We start from the raw sequence: 26,632 nt of genomic DNA, 5'->3' as shown, positions 1-26,632 counted from the left end.
AGAAAAGATTTTCATTATTGTTTCATTTTCAGATGTGATTAGAGCCTGGTTTAGAACATCAATCAGTTTATAATATGTTTTAATTGGTTTGCTTACTTCCAGGAAGTAAGCCATGGTTTATTTTTTTTAAACTAAAGTTTTGAAGTTGGTTACCAAATCTTAGCTGCTGCAACTATGGCTTACATTTATTTTCAAATTGAGAAATACTACAACTATAGTGTTATTCGATTTTCTAGATATTAATAAAGGCAGAAGAAAACCAAATTAGAAATTGGTCAAATAAGTCATAATTTGCTTGCAAACATTTGTTCAAGCAGCTAAAACTAATCTTGGTTTTATATTATATGCACATAATAATTTATATTTCTGTAGCAGTGGTACAGTAATGATATTTTATCATTTGGTACTAAAGGCAAGGAAACACATTTTGACTGAATTCCCGCCCCCCCCAAAGAGATGGAAGAAATTCCCCCAAAAAACTTAGAAAAAAATTAAAGATTCAAAAGATTTTACTAATCCCCAAAATGGGATACAGATATAAAGGATAAGTTCATTCCAGGCTGCAAATATTTCTTTTTTTAGTAGACACAAAATAGATCAGAAATGATTTTTATTTGGAAACGAGCACTATCTGTTTTCCAATGTTGCCCCCACTCATCATAGACACGAAAGCAGCTGTAAGAGGGGAAAAAATTGAAATGATTCAAAAGCTGAAATACTTTACATTGGTGTTTTAATTTTAAACACAAACACTTTCTGAATTTACTTAAATGTACAAAATAACATTATTTTTCCTTCAATAATCAGCCCATGGTTTTGAAGACAGCCAGTTTAGGCTAGATGCCAGGAGACTCAGAGATCTATTCTTACCTTAGCCGGGAAAGCCAGTTGGATGACTTTGGACAAGTTGCTCATTCTGAACCCAACTCACCTCAAAAGTTGGCTATTGGAATATCACTACCTTGAGTTGTTATAAAAATAATAAAGGCAGGCAATCTGTATTCAGGCTGACAAGTTTGTTTATGGTGATAGATTTGTTTTCAAAGCAACAAAGCACTTGATTTAGCTAGGTAGGTAGTGTATGGTATACCACAGAAGTTCATTTCTATATACAATACTTCTAATATACTAATGTACAAGTAGCAGCACTAGCCTATTTTCACTGGACTTGAACAAACTGAGGAGACTTGGATCTGGTTAATAAATAGATGGAAACCTATTTGGAAAGTGTAGGCTAGACTGGATAGTTTAAACCAGTGGTGAAATTCAATTTTTTTTTACTACTGGTTCTGTGGCTTGGTGGGCGTGGCAAAGGAAGGATACTACAAAATCTCCATTCCCATCCCACTCCAAGAGAAGGATACTGCAAAATCTCTATTTCCACCCCACTCTGGGGCCAACCAGATATGGCATTTGCCGGTTCTCTGAACTACTCAAAATTTCTGCTACCAGTTCTCCAGAACCTCCCAAATTTCACCCCTGGTTTAAACACATCCTATACGTAGACAATGAGAAATAAGTTCCATATTGTCCAGCTAACATGTATTTGCTATAATCAGAACTAAACCGTTAGCTTGAATCTCCAAATATCCATCTATGTAGGACCACACAAATAGGCATTCCTCTCCTTTGCAACCTAATAGTTCTTCAGTATGATGAAATAAACCTTTAAATAAACTTTTTCATCAAAATTTGGTGTCAGTACAAGTTTTAAATCTTCGTGTTTTCTTTCATGTGGCTGCATGAGCAATTTAATCTCAAAGGCTAGCCCCAGGCAGATCCCCACTGATCCAGGCTGAAGCAAAGCAACAGCAATTGTGTCAGCTGATTCTGCATTCTCAACTGTTGTGCAATGGTTATACCCTAATAATGCAAGCACTTTATTCCTCAGAATTATTTAGTAACTTCTAGCCAATATGTGGATTTTCAATTTTGGAATACAGGCAGTCCTCTACTTGTGAACATATTGCATTCCAAGAAGCTATTTGTAAGTCCCAAGTATAAAAAATATAGAATTTTTATTTTATTCATTAAATAAATTGAAGAGCACTGAAAACTAAAACCACGAAATCAATGAACAGACAGGGCAGGGTAGGGTCCAAAATGGGTAAGTTTAGCCTCCCAATGTGTGACGGTGCTGCCAAGAGTATACACATAGCATGCAGTAAACTAGCCTTTCCCCACATCCTCCTACTTTCCTGGACCTTCTGGATTGGAATTGCAGCAGCTTTGTTCATATGGGTGAAAATTTGTAACTCAAATTTTTGTAAGCACTCTTTATACTCCCTCCTTCCATGAACATTTTTGGTTTTCCTCTTCTTGACATTCCTCAGGTATTACTCAATCTTAGACTAAATCCCCTCCTCTCCACGTAGGGCTGTGCCTTTGGAAGAACTACAAATGTGCTATTTTTTTTGTTCAATAAAATTTTTCATTCTTCAATTAGCATTCTTTTTTCTTTGGAGGTATCTTCTTATATATATGTTCTCAGTTTCTTGGCCTGTTTTCTCTCACACATTTACATAGTTCCTCTAGTTTTTTCTCCCCTTTTCTTTCAGGCTTTCCAAATAGCCCCAGAACTGTGATAACTGCAACAGTTCTCTCTGATCCTTCAGGCCAAATGAAAGATAACACTCTATCTTTAAAGGCCTTCAGAGCTGTGGCCTTGCATTCAGTATTCTTGTATCTCACCTCTGACCTCTCATGGTATTTAAGATCCTCTGATCAGCTCCAACTCTTGTTTTTAATCTCAAGACATGAGGTAAAACCAGTAGCTGTTACAATTGCCCTGAGGCTCTCAAGTGATGGAAGCCAAGATTTCCTCCTTTCTGAAACTCCGTAATAATATATTTTATGTGGTCTTTAAATGCAGACTTGGTAGAATGTATTAAACCATTACAGGCAATCCTGGAATTGAGCTCAACATTTCTGTGGTTAAGTCAAAAGTTACGACTTTTCTTGCCAGAGTTGAATCACTAAAATGGTTAACAATATGTTTGTTAAGTGAACCTGGCTTCCCCATTGACAGAAGGTGATCACATGACTCCAGAAACGGCATCCGTCATAAATATGAACCAGTGGCCAAGCACCCAGATTTGATCACATGACCACAGGGATGCTGTAATGATCGTAGAAATTCACAAATTGGTAAAGGAAGAACCGAAAACCTTTCTCTGCTGTCTAACAAAAATCCTTTTAAGAAAGGGGGAATTGTCTTTTAACGAAGTTGATAATGGAAACTAGTAAGGGGTATCCTAATAGGATGCAATTTAAATTCCAAATTGTTGTAATACTGGTCCTTTCTCTTTTCAAAACGAAAGCCAAATGTTTGATATAAAATCAGGAAATGAAATCCCTTACATTAATTAATTTTTAGTTTGATCCTTAATTCTACCTATTGTTGTAAGAATTAGATTGCTCAGCTTTCCCCAACCTGGTGCATTGCAATCAGCATGGCTGTTAAAATACTGTTTTCATTACAATTTATGCCAAAACAAATGATAGTAGCAGAAATTATGGATATAATTTTCCGAGTTCATTTATATACAGACTACTGACATATAATAAAACATAATAACCTCCCTAGAAATTCTCTGATAAAGAGTTGGTTATTGATTCCTAGGTAGGCTAAATTTGCTATGGAAAAATAAAATTAAGCCAGATAATTACTTGTAAATTCATAGTGCAAGAAGCATACAACAATTGCTTCTTTAAATTTTCAAAAATGCTCCAAGATAGTAAGACAATAGTTTTAAGAACTATTAGTTTTGTTGAATTTAGATTCAGCAAGATTTAACATTTAAACACATTCAGTTTAAATATAAACACATTAATTAAGAAGTATATTTAGCATTCCTTAACTGTGAATGGCAATGGCATTCAGATTCGGGTCAGACAATTTTGCTGTTTGAACCAGAAATAAACCAGGGCACCTTCCTGTATCCATATATTTTAATTAAGGACATACAGTCAGAAGAAAGAAACCATCTCTTACCTCCAATGTTTTCTAGGCCTTCCACGACTGTCTCCTTGACCTGTTTTTTAAAAAAAAGTAGCATTAAAGGTTATTTTTCCTCCTTTTGATGCAATCTAGTATTTTTTTTCTTTCATTAAACACTGTTGAAAATTATCAAAACAAAACTTTTGTAATCTGTTCTTTGGATATTTACACCTAATCAGATGATTTCTAAATAGTGTCTCTATTCATTGTAGTTACACAGAAATGAGTTATTCGTTCAGCTTCAGCAACCACAACAAATAAGAAAAGAAAATGTCAATGAAAGAAAATGACTGCTTGCGGCCCTGAGCAATTTGCCTGTTGATTTTTATAATACCTTCAATTTTCCTTCTTTGATCCACTGGCAAAGCTGCAGAGTACTAGCTGAATATTTCTCCATGTAGTTCAAAACCAGGAATCTTTCTCTGTGAAGAATGAAATTGACATCTCACAGCAGTCAAATATTAAATGTTAAAAACACTCTGAAATGCCTTTCTGATTCCATTTTATGTGTAAAGGAGAACAACTACCATTCTCATAGAAAACATTTAGGGCAATAATTAAATTTCCAATCTAATTGTAACCATCATTTACAGAAAATAATATTTACAGTTACATACATAATATATAGTCCAAAATAAACTCGAGGGGGATAGTTTCTTCAGCAGATCAAAAACTCCCAATTTTAAGAATCATTACAGGAAACTACAAAAGTCATCAAATACGTCATGGATGGAAACAAGCAGTATGTTCTGTCTTACTTGCAGCAGATAGAAATGGCAACACAGTTCAGCAAACATAATTTAAAGGTCAGGAAATGATCCAATTGGTCTAGTATTTTAACAGTGTAAATGGCTCATCTGAAATTATATTTTAGCCTATTGGGAACCTTTACATCTGTGCCATTCCAAAGATGACACCATATGAATTTAGTGCCCATCCTTTGCCTACTCCAAAAGACACATTTCCGAACAGAGAATAATTAACTTTCTGATTCAATAGAATAATTGAATAATCCCTGTTCTAATCTCACTGGGAACAATGGAGTATTCTAATACAATTCATATTAAAAACATCAGACTGGGAAAGGGTGGACCAGCATACTGCTGCATCATTTTAAATTTCTGATCAAATAACTGTTAAATGCCCTCATCTTCTCAGGTAACACGTGAAGCTTTGGAATGGTGCAAATTAAGCACAAAATTGTTTCTCATTCTCTAATCAGACTTAAAAGGCACAATTTAAGAGACTCAGAGTTACTGGAAGCATGTCACATTTATCCACTGATGAAGTTTTATATTAGCTGTCTATTTGTTTAATTGTAGTTTCAATTCCAATTTCCCTCGGCATATATGGAAATCAGCCTTCCCATTTTCTTTTTCTATTAAAGAGCTTTCTCACTGATCATCCGCTGACAGTTTTCTGTAAAGCTGCAAGTTCAACTCCAGTAATTATTTGAGTGACCTTGTTTCATAGATGGTTCATCAATCTAGAAAGGCAATTTTTAGAACTAAAAAAAAGCAGTCACATATTTTGGCAGATTTTATTCAGTGTTTCATTTGGAGGAAGAAGCCAATGAGGAATACCTAGTAATGTTCCGTGATTTCCTTATTTCTTCTACCTCTGGAGGTAAAGGAGGTGGATATTGCATGTCCTTGTTATATTGGGAGATCTGACCACATAAAATAATATGGCTATTTGAATTCATCTGTTGGAAACAAAACGACAATACAGTATTGAAGTTTGTATTTCTTAGAACCATTATGGAAAGTTAGACAGTCTATATATAACTAACAGATGGAATGGTTCACAACAATAGAATTCTTTCATATTTATGATTCTTAAGACCTTATAATAACAAAATCCAGCTTTTCTGCATGTTACAGAAGATCCTGGAAAGTGTTCCAGGACTCACCTATAGAAAACAAAGCTGTGATATTACGGTACATTCTTTTTTCATGTATTCTTTTATATGGTTCACCGATAAAAGGGCGACCGACAAAAGCATGCCCGACTAAACCACAAGTTCTGAACCGCGCCAACGAATAAGCGCTGAATCACGCCGACAACAGCGCGCCGACAGAAAGGCGCTGTAAACCTAAACCTAACCCTAACGCTAACCCTAAACGGAACACTAACCCTAACCCTAACCCTAACCCTAACCCTAACCCTAAACATAATCCTAAACCTAACCTTAAACCTAACCCTTACCTTAACTTAAATCGCCCTTCTGTCGACGCGCTGTTGTAAATCGCCCTTCTGTCGACGCGCTGTTGTTGACATGCTGATGACGTTGCGGTTTTAGCGATGTGGTTTTGTCGGCACGCTTTTGTCGTGCACACTTTTGTCGGGTCACGCTTTTATATAACAATTCAAACTGCGTATTTGCCAACTCAATATATTCATTACTGTGTTTTAAAGTTATTTTTTAAAAAAATGTAAGGATTTAATTCACAAATATAAGATGTCAAAAAAATAATAATATCCAAGCATGGAATTGTCATATCTGACCTTCAAAAAGGTGAATGATCACTAGATAGCAGCAAAGAAATATAAATCTCTTAAGTGTTTGCGCCACCTAGGTACCATTCAAATATATTAGTCCTGCTTATGGATCTCTTAGAAGATGTATCCTTTAGGTCAGGGGTCCCCAACCCCCCACCCCCATCCCCAGTCCATGATCAAATACTGAACTGCAGCTTGTTGGAAACCCAAGTGGTGGGGAACATGTGAAGCTGCATTTGCACAAGCAGTGTGTGCACAGGCAAAACTATCCCCTTTCCCCCTGCCGCTTCCACCGCTGGTCCACAAAGCCTAAAAGGCTTAGGACTGCTGCTTTAGGCAGGAAGAAATACATCTAACTATCTAATACTTGCACTAGTAACAAAGTCCTTACTGCCCACACTTCATTTCCAGTGACAGTGACAAGCAACACTACATTCTGCAGCTAGGAACAAGTAGAAAGTATGCTGGAACCACAGCTGCTGTACAAAAATAGAGAAAAATGCATGGGATCAAAAGCCTTGGAGCAAGGAGGCGAAAAAGGCTATGATGGATGGAGTAGATTAGCTTTCTGCCAATTTTCAGTCAAAGTATATGTAAGAACTAAAGTCATAATGTGGCAAGGACATTGCTAAATCTTCCTGAGTGATCCTCCACTCTTCTCTGCAAGTTGGAGCATGACTACTGTTCTGAGAATTGACAGCTAGACTTTCCCAAAAGAGCGGACAGGCTATTATTTATACTGGCCTTTTCCTACAGTTCATCTTAGCAAAATGCTGCTGGCCAAAGCACAATGGCTCTCCTGGAAGCACAGTCTGAAAACTGTGCGATAGAAATGCAATAGAACATTAAACAGCAAAGGGTTGACTAAGAGAGACGTTAAAAGAACAGTGTGTTTTTATTACATGTACTGAAAAAGAGCAGAAGAACATCCCATTTGTCTGGCCTACATTCTGTTGCATCAACCAGCAATATGTTTCATTTATTCGTCTACAGAAAAAATAAGAGTAAAGAAAAAAAGAGTCAAAATGCTATTCATCTCAGTTGTTGTATATTGCATGGGCATCCATGATATGGGGAAAAGGGACAAGTGATGACCCTTACATCATGATGGTTATTTTTGCATTGGATGTCATCATGCAAATGTGTAATTGCAACATCTATACTATGTAATGATATAATCAGATGTGTCACTTTTATGTTATCGTGGTTTGTTATGGCTGGGACTATAGTTTGTTATGGATGTGACTATACAGTGTAAGTGTTGTGCAACAGCATATTTACCATGATTAACTTAAATACAGTTTATTAAATGAATCCAATTGTTCTGGTATCACTAGATTGGCTTCATGCTACACACTAGTCTGTGTATAATGTGTCATGCAAATATAGTCATGTGTGTCACTTTGGTCAGAATTTTAAGCATGCTTCAGATACCAAATACGATGTGATGAAGATAAGCTCACTTGCACAACTTAATTTGGATGAGAATAGAAGTGAATTATATAAAAGAAAGAAAAAAGAAAAAAGGTTTCAGCCAAACAACAGTTAAACAAAATGCAGAAAAGACACATACTGCAATTTTATGAAAAAGATCTTTGCATTCAGTGGTTGACACTACATCAGTGGAAATCAGTGTGGACAAGAACCATAAAATTAAAAATACGTAGGTAATAAGCATCTTGTCTCAAGTTTCTTCACTAACAGAACTCCGGAAAAGTGTAAGAGCAATATAAACGACACAGCTCAGTTTTTAGGAACATATATTTCAACAAATATTAGATCCTGTACTATTTTACAATTTGGAAAAAGAAATGGTGTTATCTCGGATTATCTGCACATATTTACCTGCCAAATTTTAGGTAAACAATTATATTACAAAGTGTCTTAAGAGTAAAAACCATTTCAACTTTCCTGAACTGAAAATTGATTCTATCTTACGCAACTGTGGGTCAGGTAGATTTAGTGAGAAGTTATATCCTGGTGTAGAAGAGTTGGTGATTTGATTATGTTAGGCAAGCTCCCCGCTGGGAGAGCAAGTGCGTTCAGAGAAGCGTTGTGAGGGTTGTATTGGAGATCACACAAACCAGCATACAGAGACACTGCAGTTTAAATAGGCTTTTACTTTCGTGGAAATAGAGGTATCCATCAAACAGTCCAAGTCATACACGGATGACAGTCAGTCATCAATGTCTTTCAGTTAAGGGATAATCCAAATAACATAGTCCAGTATCATATAATCAGTTCAGTACACAAAGTTTGCTAGCAGTTGCAAAACTTACAATAGCTCACAGCACCCAGATCAGATCAGTTCAGCATCTAACAAACAGAGAGCTAACAGACATTCTGGCTCCCTCTTATGGCAGATTGAGGAAAACAGCAACCAATCACATTTTAAGGTATGATTTAAAGAAACAGGTACAACATTGTTACATGATTTATATATTGCCAACCCAACCCTTAGATTATATTCCTAACAGATTATCTGAATGCTTTGCCAACCTAGTTTTGGTTTATGCATCCATGACTTCTCACATTACTGCATCCTGGACCACTACAAGGACTCATGGGGAGCTCAAAATGAGGAGAGAAAAGAAAAACACATGTTCCTGTCCTTTTTCCAATTTCCAGCTATTTGGGTCCCTGCAATATTTGGGGCCTAGATCCTGTGGATCACCTTAAAGCCAAAACAAATTTAATATTGGGGAGCAGGAGTGGGACTGAACATGGTATTTGTTTTCTCCGCATCTTGCTTCTCCCTGCATTCACATAAATGCCTAAACAAAGTCAAAAGTAGATGCGGCACACTCACTTGTCTTATTACTGTATCACTGATGTCGCCACCAACATTGTCAAAATAGATATCCACTCCATCTGGGCAAAATTTTTGCAGCTGCTGTGCCACATTCTCTTTCTTATAGTTGATTGCAGCATCAAAACCCATTTCAGAGACCAAAACTTTGCATTTTTCATCTGTGCCACAAATGCCGACTACTTTAGAACAACCCTCCAGGAGACCTATCTTTGAAAGCAGAAAACCATTACAAAAAGTCAGCTTTTTGCAATCACTGGTCTTGCACCACAAGGTTTTTTTTTTTTTAAAAAAGATGAATCTATATTTTCTGTCAGTTCAAAATAATCATTGTATGCATCTTTTCTCCCAAGGAACCAGCAGAGAGAGAGAGAGAGAGAAGACCAAACTGAACAATAATCATGGAATGATTAAAAATATATTTTAACCCATTGCCATTCTTCAGATCCCTCAGATCCTGGATATAAATTGCTTCAACTTCTACCCTCAAAATGGCATTACACACCAGAACAACTAGACACAAGGACAGTTTTCCCCCGAATGCCATCACTCTGCTAAACAACTAATTCCCACAACACTGTCAAATTACCTACTAAGACTGTATTACTATTATTCTTCTCTTCCTTCCTAGTACCTCTCTCTTTCCAATTATGACTATAACCATGTTGCTTGTATCTTTAAAATTTATATTGTTTTATTTATTTCCTAGTATGATTTGATTGCTTATTAGTAACCTATGACTATCAGTAAGTGTTGTTTCTTGAATCTTGATCAATGTATTCTATTCTATTTTTCCTTATGTACACTGAGAGCATGCGTACCAAAGACAAATTCGTTGTGTGTCCAATCACTCTTGGGCAATAAATAATTCTCTTCTGATCTGTTCTGTTCTATTCTATTCTTTGTCATAGTCTCAAATGAAAGCAGCGATCCCCACATCTATCAGCAAAAAAGAAGAGACTGTTGGCTCTAATAGAAGCTGTCTTCCTATTCCACATAGCATGTGAGGTGAACTTAAAAAAGAACAAAATAAAGGCTCCTAAGGACCACAGAGGATGTGACTAGTGAGTCATGAACTTATAGAAAGGATGGGCCAAAATCTTTAGACCTTTTTCTTTGGTTTGGAGAGTTTTGAAACGGTGTTTAAGACTTGCACCCATGCTCCCAAGTCTTCTAAAAATTGGGAATATTGGCTTGATTGGAGCTAGAGATGATTTCAAGTTAAAATAGGCACCTTTACCTCTGCAAAGCTTAGAATACTCTTGTATCTTTGAACTATGTCTCCAGGCTTTCCCCCAAATACGTCAAACCCATTTCAGGGTAGGGGGTACTAGATGCAGCATATATATATCCTCTTCCCTGTAGCTCAAATGGTTAACTCCCTGCCTGGGAGGCAATAAGAGCACAGGTTCGAATCCCAGTAAGGATATGGCTAGCTGATGAGAGCTAAATAGCTTGAAATAGATCTATACTAGTCTTCCTTTATTTATTTATCAGCACAAATAAAAACGCAAATATAACAAAGGCAACAGTAAAAATATTGGGTTTCTGTCTGGATGGACTCTTGTGACGAGCCTAATGACAGAGAGTGGAAGTGTGACCTTCCTCCCACACTTAGGCATACCAGGGGTTGTGACTTTAAGTATATACCTCCCACCCTGGCTGGCTGATAAAAGGAGTCGTTCCCTGTAGCTCAAATGGTTAACTCCCTGCCTGGGAGGCAATAAGAGCACAGGTTCGAATCCCAGTAAGGATATGGCTAGCTGATGAGAGCTAAATAGCTTGAAATAGATCTATACTAGTCTTCCTTTATTTATTTATCAGCACAAATAAAAACACAAATATAACAAAGGCAACAGTAAAAATATTGGGTTTCTGTCTGGATGGACTCTTGTGACGAGCCTAATGACAGAGAGTGGAAGTGTGACCTTCCTCCCACACTTGGGCATACCAGGGGTTGTGACTTTAAGTATATACCTCCCACCCTGGCTGGCTGATAAAAGGAGTCGTTCCCTGTAGCTCAAATGGTTAACTCCCTGCCTGGGAGGCAATAAGAGCACAGGTTCGAATCCCAGTAAGGATATGGCTAGCTGATGAGAGCTAAATAGCTTGAAATAGATCTATACTAGTCTTCCTTTATTTATTTATCAGCACAAATAAAAACACAAATATAACAAAGGCAACAGTAAAAATATTGGGTTTCTGTCTGGATGGACTCTTGTGACGAGCCTAATGACAGAGAGTGGAAGTGTGACCTTCCTCCCACACTTGGGCATACCAGGGGTTGTGACTTTAAGTATATACCTCCCACCCTGGCTGGCTGATAAAAGGAGTCGTTCCCTGTAGCTCAAATGGTTAACTCCCTGCCTGGGAGGCAATAAGAGCACAGGTTCGAATCCCAGTAAGGATATGGCTAGCTGATGAGAGCTAAATAGCTTGAAATAGATCTATACTAGTCTTCCTTTATTTATTTATCAGCACAAATAAAAACACAAATATAACAAAGGCAACAGTAAAAATATTGGGTTTCTGTCTGGATGGACTCTTGTGACGAGCCTAATGACAGAGAGTGGAAGTGTGACCTTCCTCCCACACTTGGGCATACCAGGGGTTGTGACTTTAAGTATATACCTCCCACCCTGGCTGGCTGATAAAAGGAGTCGTTCCCTGTAGCTCAAATGGTTAACTCCCTGCCTGGGAGGCAATAAGAGCACAGGTTCGAATCCCAGTAAGGATATGGCTAGCTGATGAGAGCTAAATAGCTTGAAATAGATCTATACTAGTCTTCCTTTATTTATTTATCAGCACAAATAAAAACACAAATATAACAAAGGCAACAGTAAAAATATTGGGTTTCTGTCTGGATGGACTTTTGTGACGAGCCTAATGACAGAGAGTGGAAGTGTGACCTTCCTCCCACACTTGGGCATACCAGGGGTTGTGACTTTAAGTATATATATATATATATATATATATATATATATATATATATATATATATATATATATATATATATATATATATATATATATATATATATATATATATATAGTCTTTAACCTCATATATATATATATATATATATATATATATCCCATGATAAAGTCTGCCTATTTCTGAGGTATAGGAAAAAAGTATAGTGGCCTCCGTAGGGCCAAATAATAAGAATTTTGTGATTCATAGGCAGAATAATCTAATTTCTAACAACAACTCTTAAGACTTTGTTAATAGTGTCTTACCGGCCCAGCCACAGAGCCACAAGCACCAGCAGCTCCACTGACCACCATGGTTTGATTAGAGCCTGGAGATACATGTCCTTTCTCTCTGATTCCCAGCAAAGATGTCAGCCCAGTCAAGCCAGCTGCACCCAGGAAATAAGAAAGGTGTCCATCTACAAGGTGTGGATCGATCTGAAGAAAAAAAGGGTTTCAAAGATGGACTTAATTAAGCATTATCATTCTAGTCAAGATTCATTCCGTTTTTTTTTGGCTGGATTCTTTTGGAAATGTTCAAAGTTAGTTGATTTTTTTGTCTTTTTTTGGGAGGATGTTTTGGGGTCCTATCTGAAGTCAGTTTAGTGCAGTGATTAAGGCATCAGGCTAGAAATCAAGGGACTATGAGTTCTAACCTTGCCTTAGATATGAAGCTACCTTGGTAGTTGGACCAGTCATTATTTACTTGCTTCTCTGACAGTCATTACATGTTTCCATTCAACTCCCTCCCCATGGATATCCATAGTCTTTAACCTCATATTGCTAGAGATCAGGGCACATTTGTCTATATTTTTTTCTCTCCAAAGGAAATAGAAAGAAGTGGTAAAATGTTACCTTGTTCAGTTGTTTTCCTTCTAAAATGGCTTTGGTCTGCCAGGGCCAGTTAAAAGACGTCACAAAGTCTCCTGGAATGAAACGCACGTCTTTGCTTTCTTCCACACAACCAATTCCACCTCCATCAATAACTTCAGACAATTTCCAAGCCTGGAGGTAGTCAGACCCAGCATCTTCATTCATACGACACCGCTAAAAGACAATTATTTGTAGCAAGAGAATCTTTTAAAACTCAATCCTTTTGTTTTCTCTTCCCCAAAAGATACATAGCCGGCCAACACATACAATACAATAAACCCTTTAAAAGCCTAAGAAGGAAGAATAAAGGTCATATTTTTATTACTGATAGACTAAGAAGTTGGTTGATGCTCCAAAGTATCTTTTTTTCCTTATTCTAGTTTATATGGTACATCTTAGAAAAAAATTCATAATTCAAATTATGCAACACGCCCTTCTGATGTAATCCTCTGGAAAATGAATATAATTAGTGAAGTTTTTATACAAAGAACTCTGTTTTCTTCACAGTAATTGAAGTTCAAGTGCTGATTTTTAAAATTACCATATAGCAAAAACAATAGCCCTTAGACTTATATACTGCTTTACAGTGCTTTACAGTCCTCTATAAGCGGTTTAAAGAGTCAGCCTATTGCCACCAACAATCTGGGTTCTCATTTTACCAACCTTGGAAGGATGGAAGACTGAGTCAACCTTGAGGCTGGTGAGATTTAAACTGCCAAATTGTAGGCAGCTAGTAGTCAGCAGAAATAGCCTGCAGTACTGTATTCTAACCACTCCGCCACCGCGGCTCATGTTTGTACACTTTTTCAGGACAAAATTAATGTATGGCATAGGGTTACATATATTCAGAGATCATCTTATGATTCTTTCTCCCAGTTACATCGGCTTCAATTGTAGAAGCTACAATACTTTCCATATTGAGATTAGCAATCTGCTTGAAAGGAGGAAACCAAAAGCTCAGGTACTTGCCAAATATCTTGCACGGTATGTGTATTATAATTGTGGTCATGGGCATTTATGCAAAGCAAAATATTCCCCTCTACTAAAGTCATACATCATTATTTACAGTGATTCATGACTGGTAGATCACATGAAGAATCAATTGGCCAAATATTCTTCATATATTCGGATATTTTTATTAAACCCACGTACCATGTAGGGATCCACAGATAAATAAAGTGTACGGACTTTAACTTGACCTTCATCAATTTTGTCTGAGAGGGTGGCTTCTTCCATACAGAAGTTTTCTGCAACTGGCACTCCATTGATGCCTAGAACGAGTCAGATCACAGGTTTAACAGCTTGGTTTCTTCTTCTTCTTGAGATTATGGGAGTTAAATTAGCATTTCTGAACAATCACATCTGACTTTAGAGAACTCACGTTCCTTACAAAAGCATGTGTTTCTTCACTGAAGCTATATATCTTGGGTCAGCCACCATTTTGATATTTACAAAATTCTATTTGTATTTCTCCTTCCTAGCCTTTCTTTTCAACATGATGCATGCATCTAAAAATCCTCACTCCTAACCAAGTAGTTTGTGACACACAGCAATTTTAAAGTAAAGAAAACTGGAAAGATACATCACCAGTTTTAGTGCAAGAATGGCCAGCTGCTTTATAAATCTCATGAAATATAAATGAACAAGGGGCCAGAAGGAAATGCACAAATACAACAACCTTCAAAGTTAACAATACACTATTCACAGTAAATATTGCTTATAGCTATTGTTACAAATCATAAATACACGAAACATACAAAATTGTTTACAACACTCTCCACATTATATACTTCAAAAACAGCAGTTTTGGGTTATTTAGGTTATTTGTTTATACATTTTTGCTCTTACATAAACACATCTGTAATTAGAAAATGTCTGCTAAGAATGTCTTGTTGAAGACTTGCATAACAAGCTTTGGATGTGTACATCAGAAATTGCCCTCTTGGATTTTTTTTTTATCTTCCCATTTACAATGTTCTACAAAGACACAAAACTCAAATATGTTCTCCAACAAGTAGAAACATACCAGGGCGTGAATGCAATACCACTCTTTGAATGATCATCAGCCCACCAGCAAATATCTGGAACAGTTGAAAATCAGATTCCCTGTAAAAAAAAAAGGACAATGTTTAACACCACCTAGAGGGCAATTGCCAGTAAGCAGTTTAAAAATCTAACAAAATCTAACAGGGATATGGTTTTGGTTTTACAATAGACGTGTACAACTAAGAGCCCTGTGTATTTTCTGAAGGCTTTGGGTATGGGACCAGGGCCATTCCAAAACTGCTCAACCAATTCTATTTTTTACATACCTGGAAGGAAAATAAATAAATTTGGGGAATGGAAAACAACAATATCAATTTAAATATAAATCAAATTCAATGTAAATTTTGCCACATATTTATTCACCTTGTTCTCCTTGCATTCTACTTTGGGGAGGGATGTTTCCAGCAAATGTGTTCCTTGGCTTATGAAAAGCTAAGTTTAGGGTAATAATGAGGTGAAATTAAGAGGAATGTGTGTATGAGGAGGGCAGATTGAGTTATTAGTTATGCACCACCCATCTATAAAAATACAAACAATAAAGCATGGCTTGGAGCATTTGTCAGAAAATAGTGCAGAAGAGTGTGTTTCTTCACAGTCTTTAGAACGTGGTTTGTTGAAAGGAAACAAGTTCACAGATACAGAAGGTAGAGAACAGATTGGCAAAGCACAGAACGTAGAAGGGAGAAATAGCTAGAAGTGCTAAAATGGCTCACTAAGAACTAGACAAGCAAAAGTTCATGCTAAAAATACAGTCTATGTTAATTTTCTGCCAAATTGTCCCGGAGATTGTTTTTGCAATGGAAGCCCATCCTAAACTGCCTCAGTTTTTAAAAGCATTTTAACCTGGATAACTCGGTATGGAAATAAATTTGGCTGACATTGTCATTATCAGACTTCCATAAGCTGATCATTCCATCAAGCAGAAATGAAAACTCCTAAATACAGGTAAGAAGAATCAAAGGTACGGGATATGGGGAACATATTGGATAACAGCATGCATGCAATTTCTAATGGTGTTTTCTTTTTAATAAATAAGACAGTAAGTCTTATTATGCAGTAAGTTCTATCATACTGAGAACTTCATGACAATACTGGATAACAATCTGAGTTTTTGATATGATAAGGAGCAAGCAGTTTCAGCAAATAATGTTTACATCATTTACCATGCAAAATGATTTCTTAAGTATCCACAGTTCTTTTGAGTTCATTTTTGAGAATTGAACTTCAGTTTTCAATTCAGATAGATTGGTCAGTTTCAGAGTCTGATTGAACATATATAATGCCTGGTGGGTTTTCTCATTGATTACCAAGTGAGATGATAAATTTTGCTGATTTTTTCCCCCTCTGCAGCCTGACCTAATCTGGTCTAGCTTTAAAACTGAGATATCTTCCACCAGCTTCCACCATATATTGTCCCATTCTGTTCAATTTTCTATCCTACTAATCAACAATGGAGTTCTGAGTTTCTTTACACAATTTATTTTCAACATTCCTTTGTTGATCAAGAAAAGGTTTTAACGACAAAATTTATATCACTCAACATAAACCTCTAAACATCTGATGCATTTTATATTAAAAGCCAATGGTGGATACTATCATAAATATGCATATGATTGCAATTTCCCTAATATTTTGTGGTAGAGATCAGGTAAAAGGCTGATTAGTGTCTTCAGAAAACACCCCACACAATATCAAACTTACCAAAAACATCCATACTTTTTTTAAAAAAATAGAATAGATTCCCGTTTGGAGCAGTTATTTCTAGAATGGTTAGCAGTTCAAATGGACTATGTACTTTTTTTTTAAAGGAGAAAAGGACATCAAAATGTTAAATCTGCTTTGGTTTGTTTATAGTAGAAAATCGGGACCTTTTTATGCCTTTTAAATAGGTTTTTGCCTATATCTAAAAATTGAGATGCGGAAAGTCTAGTTTTTATATTTAATGTTAATATTTTAGAGCTCTGTTTGGACTTTTTGCTGACAAGTGGATAAAGAGAATATGTTATTTATTTGATTTGTTAATTACTAAGAGATGGGTTATGGGATGAAAAGTTTTATATTTGTTAACTAAGAGGGGTGAAGAGATTAGGAAATTGTCCGAAAGGTGCTTTTTTTAAAAAGGCAACTAGACTTTCTTGTTTCTCTTTGTCCATCTGTGTCAAAATTGAACATCCCTCTCTCAACAGAGGGGGAGGGATACGACATCATCTATCTCCAGTCTACAACAAGTTCCTTCAGCAGTTCCAAGAAGACTCCACTACCATTTGTACTACTCAGGTGACTGAGGACACCTCCAAGTGGCCTCAACGACTCTCTAACAGAATGCAAATGACCAGCTGTCTGCAAGGAATATAAATCCTTCCATTCCCCACCATCCAGTTGGAGCTGAAGAAGCTTCTTGGATGAAAAGCAAAATGTCTTCAAAGACAAACAAGAAAGTCCCGTTGCCTGTTGAAAAAAGAACCTTTGGGATAACCACGACCTGGATGACTGAGAATCTCCGTAGATTGATTGTGAAATTGTTCATCGTTGTGATGAGGGTGGGAAGTTACTGTGTTTCCCCAAAAATAAGACAGGGTTTTATTTTCTTTTGACCCCCGAAATAAGCACTTGGTCTTATTTTGGAGGAGGTCTTATTATTTTTGAGGTGCAGGAGGCAACGAGCATGGTCACCTCATGACTGCTGCTGTGTTGCAATATTTTCAGGGGAGGGCTTATTTTAGCAAATGCGCTCAAAAGCCCGATTGGGCTTATTATCTGGGGAGGTCTTATTTTCAAGGAAACAGGGTACTTTCTTAAAGGGGGATTTTATTTGCTTTTTATTTTTTTTCATTTTTCTGTCTTGTGCTCTCTTTTACTATTGTTTTTAAAAAATCTTAATTAAAAACAAAAACATCCATGTTTGTGGATGTGATTGTCTCTATATTCTGAATCAACATGAAAAACGACATCATCAAACACTTTTCTATACAGACTTAAGATAACACAGTTACAAATATTTTACAGATCACAACTCTTTAATACTGAAAGCAAGCAAGAAAAAAAAAGTGCCCTCGAGTTTAGAAAATCCCAGAAAAACAAATGGTCTTTATTTTCTGGTGAAAACTTTCCACTTAAGTTCTGGAGAGTTGGAGGATAGTGCTGGGATGAGATGGGTATGTTACTGAATCCTGGGAAGGACAGCTGCTATTCAGAAACTTTATACAGTACATAGTTTGGGCATATAATTCCTATACACAATTTTCTGAATTTAGTATTTCAATACATGAGATGCATCCTATCTCAAACATTACAAAGTTTCCTCTTGTTAAAAAGTGCAATAGGTAACTCCCTACTACACATTCCTACAAATGTTAGTTTTATGCAGGCTTTCTCCTTACAGGGCCGCAACTTCCTGAAAGATGGAAGTCTTCACAAGACAATTCTTTGCCTCGTTTCAATTTAAGTCTAGTACTTTCTCTTCTTTTGAGAACTTCATGATAGGAGAAAACATGGAGATTTTTCTCGTCATTATACAGCAAGTCATTGGGCACAGTGGGCAATGTAATTCATACTGTTCATACCTATTAGACAGTTATGGCATTTTGGGTTGAATGGAGAGTGTCATTATCCAGTTCAAATTAGCGCAAAGTAAATTTTATCTAAGTGCATAATCCATTAGCAATCAATGCACTGTGAAATATAAAAGTTCACTGAACTATTAAGAAGTCTGTGCTCTGAAGCGGATTCAAAGGGTTTCTCTCCATACCTCACTTTTTCATCTGGACTAAACCTAGATTTACTCACCCGAGATCTGAATCTCCAACCACCTTTGATTCTGGATCAGAGAAAAAGTCCCAAGAGCAAAAAAAGAAGAAAAAGCTCAAGTGCCTCTGTTTGGCCGAGCCTCCTCTTAAAAGGGCAATGAAAGACTACTCAAAGCCACTTAAAAGGGCAATGGAAAAGGGGCATTTTAACTTAGTTTTACAGTTAGTAGTTCCTTTAGTGACTGTTCAAAGTTACAATGGCATTGAAAAAAGTGAGTTATGGCTGTTTTTCACACTTACGGCTGCTTTTCACATTGCAGTATTTCCATAGTAATGTGATGAAACTTTGGATTCTTGGCAACTGACTCATATTTATGACGGTTGAAATGTTCCGGGGTCACGTGATCACCTTTTGCAATCTTCTGACAGGCAAGGTCAATATGGAATCTAAACTGTGTTATAACAACTGCAGTGATTCACTTAACAATTGTGGCAAGAAAGGTTGTAAAATGGGGCAAAATTCACTTAACATCTCTCTTGCTTAGCAGCAGAAAAGTTGGGTTCCATTGTGGTCGTAAATCAAGGACTACCTGTATGCATATTTATTAGAAAGAAAGGGTCCTGGATATATAAGTCCAAACTTCAGTCTTCTGCCGTAGTTCAGGGTTACTTTTTATTACTGAAGCTTTTTAGAAATGAAATCTTATGACATGTAAATGCAATTAAGCCCCATTAAATTAGATCAGATCTAGATTCCCCTGCTGGCTGGGAAATTCTGGAAGCTTAAAGCCATGCATCTTTAAGTTGCCAAGGATGAACAACACTGATTTACTGGGATTCAGCATCCAAAAGAATTGACCACTGCTAAGTGGGGAAAAAATAGGGGCACATCCAACTATGTGCTCTTTAACCTGAAATTCTTGCTGATTTTAAAATGTTCTGTGGAGTAGAAAAGTATAATGATAGATTATTATCCATCAGGTTAAATGAGCATTTGAATATCGTCAAATTCTTTATTATTCAGACATGCTATGTAAGTTGTGCTGGTCAGAAGGGGGAAAAATCCAGTATTCAGTTTACAGAAGTGCCATAATTATTAGGCAGACTCAAAAATAAAATAATAATAAAATAAAATGCAAGCTTTCAAAATCTGTCATTTGGTGCCACAAAATCAACCTTTTTAAATGAGTCAGTATGCTTATTTGACTGTGGTATGGCTGTGTGTATTTAAGCTGTCTTGCACGTTAATGTTGACCTGAAATACAGGATTTAAATAAAAACTATTCCATGCAAATATACTAGTTCTAAACAAATATTCACTTTCTTCACTGGTTAACACTTCAGTCAGATTTAATGTAATCTATAAAGCAGTCAATCACATTTTATTCCATGTGTTTTAGGCCAACCAAATCCATGCAATTAATTTACAGGTGAATGTCTCACATGAACTTAGGAACAGAAAAAAGCATAGTTCAGTTAATCACTGTAAGTAGGCCGTGTGAACAAGGCAGTGTAATGGGTAGTAGGGATGACTTTGAGGAAGAAAACAGCTGCATCCAAGGCACTGATTTGATAAAAGAAATTTGAGCCTGAGGCACAAATGTAATTTGAGAACAGTGTCTCAAACCCGACCTCTTTCTAGTTCTCAGAAAAATAAAGGGAAAGGAGAAAGCATCTTTAGATTTTCAGATTTCTCTTATTGTAACCTTACAATAAAACTGATATTAGCATTCATAACTTGGTTTCCTAGCCTGGTTTACTTTGAAGGTCTGACAAGCAGCAATATGGCGCATTGTAGATAAGAGTGCTGCTGACTTACTTTGTCCATATCCAGCTAAGTTAAGTCTGATTGCACAGACATAATTTGTGCAATTTTCTTGAAAACAGTGTTGCTTGCCATTGCCTTTTTCAGGGATCTTTGGATCTGTTTTCAGCAGTCTTACTTTCCTTGTGTTCCCCCATAAAATATTAATTACCGTATTTTTTCAGAGTATAAGATGCACTGGAGTATAAGACGCACCCAGATTTTCACCCTCTTTTGGGGGATAAAAAGGTGCGTCTTATACTCCGAAAAATACAGTAAGTCCAACAGGTCTTAGCTTACAGGTATTTTAATTTTCATTCCAAATTATCACAAAAGCATGTAGATTCTTCTTTAATGGTCATACTCTGGATGTGAAGACCTAATTATCTGGAGAATTTCGTAATGCTAGAAAAGGATAACCAACCTCAAGGCAGACTGACTCAATTACAACACTGCTGGAAACCCTGAAGGGCCAAGTTGGGGAATGATGCTCCTGGAGAAAATCTATCTACATGTTGGGTAAGAACTGACATGAACTTGATGGTACCTATCAATCAATTAAGAAATCAATCAATATTTTCTTTTTAGATATGAGTAGCTATAATTTAGGATAATTTCCCCCTATTATAGACATTGTAGGAGAACAACTGTGTTAGTCGAGTAGCCTTAAATCAGGAGTCTGGTAATACAATTTCCAACACTTTAAGGTATAACATGTTGAGAGGATAACTTTCATTTTTTAATATAATGTATTGGCTGGAAAGGTGCCATCAAACTCATCCTGATTCCTGCCCCTCATAAAAAGGGTAAACTCCTACAGCCAAATATTCCCAGAATCTATTCCTTATTATTAAACTGCTCTATTTAGAAACTGGAGAGAGGAGACTACAAGGGGAATGAATGGTATTACTGTTCACCAGAGACAACCATGATCTAGCAAATGCAGAAGTCTTGCAAATCATAGCAACAGTATAGACAGCATAGCAACAACAGCTGCAGCAATGAAAGGAAGAAATCCCGCAATATGGGTTGTTAGAAGAATAAACGTAAGGAATGAAAAACCAACAGCTAAAGAGCTTTGCAAGAGTCCATGTGGCTAACATGATTGATAGTAAGTAACCAAACCTTTTCTTGTCTGTTCTTATACTTAAATAAATATCAACATTTTAGTGTGTATATGTGTTTGCTTATTAATCTATGTGTGGTGTGTTTTCCTCATGGCCAAGCAGTAATTATTTTCACAAAGTTCTTCATATAGATGCTGATGCTATTTTTAAGAAACTAGGATTTTCAGAGTTTGATCAAGCTAGATTTTTATTAGCCTTTGTTACACTTTCGAACTGCTGATCAAAATACGTCATAAATAACTCGTTTTCGCCTGTCTTGCCCAGTGAAGCCTACTCGGATATCAGTATTGCTTGTGACTTAAGAACTTGACATAGCTGCTCTTCACATACTGTTCATGATAGAGGCAAAGAGGCATTACACTAGAGACAGCAGGATTCCCATTATAGAAGGCTTACCTCAAAAGAAGTATGATTAGGGTCAAACATTTTAAAAATGTACACATGCATTTTAAACCTTGCCTGCTGAAATTGTATTAGTCTGACATACACTGTTCCACCATCAATGGAATGGAAGTTATCACAGCTGAATACTACTGATCTATTTTTCCTGCCAAACACAAAAACAATTCCCAGGAATTTGTATCTTGAAAACATGAAATGTTTTCAAACGAAGACAAACATTGACACAATATATTAGGCACAATTCATTCCCTTCTAGAACAGCTAAAGCTTTCAGAAAACCAACCATGAAAAATACAACACAAACACAATAAATGTTTCTTTAAGGCAATGATCCTTCATATTAATTTAGGGATAAAATCTGGTGAGGATAGCCTTTAATTCAACATGGATAGAATTGCATTGTAGACTCATGAATTCTGTTCAGAATACTTGATTACTATGATGAACATAAAGGCAATAATTTATTTATTTATTTATTTAATTTGTATGCCGCCCACTCTCAAAGAGACTCAGGGCGGCTTACAAGTAAAAAAGGGGAAGGGAAGGACATACAAAAACAAGACAACATTAAAAGATCACAACATTCACAACTTAGGATGGGGCTGGACAAATTCAACAGCCCCAGGCCTGCCGGAACAGCCAGGTCTTGGTCGCTTTGCGGAAGGCCGGAAGGGTAGTAAGGGTCCAGATTTCCACAGGGAGATCGTTCCATAGGGCCGGAGCAGCAACAGAGAAGGCCCTCCCCCGTGGGGTCGCCAGCCGACACTGACCGGCAGATGGAATCCGGAGGAGGCCTAATCTGTGCGATCTTATAGGCCTCAGGGAGGTAATTGGCAGGAGGCAATCTCTCAAGTAGCCAGGTTGAATTCCACTTGTAGTCTTTTGCTATGCAGTTTTGGCTGCAGGCAAGCTAATTTGATATTTGTGACAATTTATCTTCATTGTCTGACACTAAGATCAAGTAATATAAACCATTTTTTCTCAACCCTGGAAACTTTAAGATGTGTGGACTTCAACTCCCAGGATTCCCAAGCCAGTCCACATATCTTAAAGTTGCCACAGTGGAGAAACACCAATCTAATGCCAGATTACCATGTTGGAAAAAAAAGTTTTACAATATATTTTTATAAGTTTCTGTTCTTCCAAGCTAGCGTGATATCCAACTATTTGTTACTCTATCTTCCTTTTTAATTGGCTTTTTCCATGTGTAAAATATACCAGAACAATGCATTTTATCACAGTAAAGCATCTAGTCATTTCTGTAGCTGCTTTTGCGGAAGAATATATTCCTATTTTTGATTAGAAAGGAACTCTACACTCCAATGACATCTCTGGGGGCTGGGAAAAAGTTTTGCTCTTGCTATGTAGATGGAACAGCTGTCACCTGTTATATCCACTGAGACTAACGCAGTCCAGAAAATGGCACTAAACAGAAACAAAGAAGCCAACTATGCCAACACATAAGCTCTATTGGGAAACAGCTAATGGACACAGTTCAATTACGACACGTTCCAGCATTCTCCTACACACAAAATGATAGCACACTGCACAAAGTAATAGCATAAACTCACAATATGCTATTATTGTATCCTAATCCTTTGGGCTTAGTACTATAGACAGCAATTGCCCTATTCCTGACCCTTCCTATGGATAAGGAGTTATTTCCTCCTCTGCTATTCACATCCATTACTTTGGAAAGAGGGGTTGGTTCACACAAGGCAGCAGGCAAATAGGTGCCCAAGCAGGAAGACAATATTCTAGATCTGCTCAGTAAGGGGAAAACTCAACTGTCGAGGTGCTAAAGAAATTGCCCAGGACACATATTAACCACAACTATGTGTGTCATATTAGCTATGGCAAAATGATTGGTTGGATGTGAAGATTTAATGAACCTAATCAATTGTTATTAATGAAACCAGTTATACAACTATAGCATGTGGTGTGTGAACCCATTGTTAATTCTAAAAGTACATGTCAGGTTACCCATAGTCATTCTGGCTCCCTCATTTTGAAAACTGGGAGGAAAGATACAGAATAGCAGGCAGTATTCTGTAGTGGTGGCTATATTCACACAACACACTTATGATCAACTAATCCAAATGTTCTTGGTTCACACAACAAACAAACCATACATTATATTATATGGCTGATCTGCACAGCACATTAGGCTAATATGTGCACTTTATCTACAGTTTCTCTGTCTCTTTCCCTGCAAGAATACAGGATCCTGTCAGAAACACACAGCACAAAAACAAATTAAAATATAGGAAATCTCATTTACAGAAGTGGCATCAAGTGAGGTGTAATATTAGGCCAAACTTCCCCAACCTGGCACCTTCCAGATGCTGGATCTAGAACTCCCCTAAATGTCTGGCTATGATACCTCCAACACTCCTGGAAAGCTGTCAGGTTGAGGAAGAACGCATTAGGCAGCAGGCAGTAAATGACTCAGCCGGATTTGAATTGCAAAAAGGCAGCAATCTTTTTAAATTAATTATCTTGATCAAAACTGTAAGGAAGGAGGGCAGCGCTTGTAGGACTGTCTGTCTCAGGAGCCAAGGAACTCGGCTCGTCTGGGGCGTTTGCCAGCATCAAGTTATAACAGGACTGGCGCAAAGCTGGACTCGTTGTTCAAGACTAAAAAGCGCTTCAGGTATGCCGAACTCGGCTCAAGAGCTATCAATACGAAGACGTCCTTCCTTTTCCCCGATAATCACCGCCCACCATCTTAATAAGTCCTGCACCTTCTCACGCGACCGGTCGAGACGGAGGAACAGGGCACCGCGAGGAGGTGGCACCGAAAGCTGCTTTCGGAATCTACCACTTCTAGGAAGTGACGCCTTCCCAGAATCCTACCGCAAGAGGCGAAGTTGGCGCTGGCTCCGTTTGCCTGGTTGACGACAACGGCGGCGTCTTTGCCACCCGTCTGGGCTGCTGCGGTGAGCTCGTCCTTCCGCGCTTGGATTTGGGTTGTGCGGGGCCGCTCTTCGGTGCCGTGGACTCCTGCAGCAGGTAGCTTACTCCGGACTTCTCCTTTTGCTCCTTTCTGCTTGCTCCTGCTCCCTTCCAAGCAGAGCAAGTTGCAGGAGAAAGTTTACGAGGAGAGAGGGGGTTGGTTTGCGTTGACTATGCAAATATAGAGCAGGCGCCGAGTGAGTGACAGCAGAGCGGCTCGGAGTTGTTTTGCAAAAGCGGACCGGCCGCTGCGGCCGAATGAACCCTCGGCGTAGGGAGGGGTGTGTATGTTTGTGTGCAAAGTTAAGAAAGCTCTTGTCACGAGTTGGCGGTGTTGGTTGTCCTTTTTAAAAAGTAGCTCAGGTTTCGGTCCGCTCCTCTTTGGAGCTCCACAAGCGCTGCTTCGCCCTAGAAAAGAGGCCGCGCGATTAATTTTGCCCCGGATTCCACGCGCCGCGAATCAAAGAAACACTGGAGCCACACGGGTGGCGATGAGTTGTGATCTTGGGCATGGAAGGGGATCTTCGGGCCTTTATTCGCTGAACAAAGCTTTCCTGCGAGTGACCTCCGTGTTGCTGCCGTTAATAGAGGTGGGGGTGGGAGATCGGGAAGCTTAGGTAGCGAAGCGGCCCTTCCAGATATGGGGCGCAGCTGCAAGCGCCAACCAGAAACAACCCTTCCTGCTTTGCAGCGTAGTACGAAAATGTCCTCCCCCCCCCCGAGGGGGGCGAGGATCAGGCGTCATCCTTGGAATACGGGCAGGTTTTCCCCTGGTCTCGCCGTGGACGGAGAGCGAGAAGCCCTCTTGGGGCTCAGGCTTGCAACATACCAGTTGCCTTGGATAAATGTTTGAGACTGTCCTGTTCCGTGTTTTATTCGTACTAGAGAGGAGGGGATTCTTTGGCAGGGAGCTCTCCCAACACCCACTGACATGTGGCAGTGCCTTACATAATACTGGAAAGCCTTCTGGTAAGCCTGATGAAGGCTTATTTTGGAGAGGTTGCAACCTTTGCAGGGTGTACGGAGCAGAGCGCTTGTGCTGAAATGCTGCAGTGAGTCCTTGCCCTTCTTCCTTCTTTGTAAAATCTGTAACTGGCTTAAAGAAAACCTGCCGTTTGGAATGCAAAATAAAACAAAATGTAGTAAAGATGGGCATTTCCCCACATGCACCTTATGTAGCATGAATAATGTTCTGGAAGCCTCTTTTCTTTGGGCAACTCGGCATGCCGTTCTCTTAATCGCAACCCCAAACTTTACTTAAAGGAGTTTAAAGTCACGCTTAGCTTTTAAAGTGGTGCTTTCACTTTTAAAGAGGCAACAAGTAGCGTGGGTTGCATAATGAGTATAATCATATATGCTTCACTAGCCATTTTATCAGGGTCATAGGTGACATCTA

The 26,632-nt window shown here is 38.0% G+C and overlaps 3 protein-coding genes across 6 annotated transcripts in view; 2 read left to right on the top strand and 1 right to left on the bottom strand.

The window, feature by feature from the left end:
• Nucleotides 1-9,974, top strand: part of TMEM62 (transmembrane protein 62) — a 40,868-nt gene extending 30,894 nt beyond the window's left edge. Inside the window, exon 16 of one of the 2 annotated variants that reach the window (XR_015697565.1) lies at nt 9,665-9,974. The gene's annotated coding sequence lies outside the window, so the exon portion shown is untranslated. Of the gene's footprint in view, nt 1-1,891; nt 2,101-9,664 lie in introns of those variants that run through there. The other variant, XR_015697563.1, reaches the window with a different exon arrangement.
• Nucleotides 594-25,271, bottom strand: PTGR2 (prostaglandin reductase 2). Of its 3 annotated transcripts, none has more exons than XM_087722072.1 (10): nt 25,138-25,271; nt 15,183-15,262; nt 14,309-14,427; nt 13,139-13,330; nt 12,551-12,721; nt 9,312-9,521; nt 5,584-5,705; nt 4,335-4,422; nt 3,995-4,034; nt 594-675 (listed from the first exon to the last, which is right to left on the bottom strand). In XM_087722072.1, exons 2-10 carry the CDS (start codon nt 15,217-15,219, stop codon nt 611-613), a joined length of 1,044 nt encoding a protein of 347 aa, XP_087578198.1. In that variant the 5' UTR covers nt 15,220-15,262; nt 25,138-25,271; the 3' UTR covers nt 594-610. The 3 variants fall into 3 exon arrangements, with proteins under 3 accessions (XP_087578198.1, XP_087578205.1, XP_087578211.1); XM_087722079.1 differs by lacking the exon at nt 25,138-25,271 and adding an exon at nt 18,991-19,038 and having other exon boundaries at nt 15,183-15,263; XM_087722085.1 differs by lacking the exon at nt 14,309-14,427 and having other exon boundaries at nt 25,139-25,199.
• Nucleotides 25,190-26,632, top strand: part of MIDEAS (mitotic deacetylase associated SANT domain protein) — an 80,092-nt gene continuing 78,649 nt past the window's right edge. The window contains exon 1 of the mRNA XM_087722049.1: nt 25,190-25,293. The gene's annotated coding sequence lies outside the window, so the exon portion shown is untranslated. The remainder of the gene's footprint in view (nt 25,294-26,632) is intronic.

This window comes from Thamnophis sirtalis, unplaced genomic scaffold (genome assembly GCF_051295495.1).
Source record: "Thamnophis sirtalis isolate CommonGarterSnake01/CBP01778 unplaced genomic scaffold, rThaSir2_p1.2 scaffold_1, whole genome shotgun sequence".
Classification (NCBI taxonomy): domain Eukaryota; kingdom Metazoa; phylum Chordata; class Lepidosauria; order Squamata; family Natricidae; genus Thamnophis; species Thamnophis sirtalis.
Note: the sequence above shows the minus strand (reverse complement) of the source record. Positions and strands in the feature narration are given on the sequence as shown.

Bases quoted from the DNA above. Each gene is read 5' to 3' on its own strand.
- PTGR2 (XM_087722072.1), bottom strand. From the start codon at position 15,219: ATGATCATTCAAAGAGTGGTATTGCATTCACGCCCTG. The intron at 4,423-5,583 runs GTATTCCTCATT...CATTCTTCACAG, and splicing joins AAATCACGGAACATTACTAG to AGAAAGATTCCTGGTTTTGA. The intron at 4,035-4,334 runs GTATTATAAAAA...TTTAAAAAACAG, and splicing joins TCAAAGAAGGAAAATTGAAG to GTCAAGGAGACAGTCGTGGA.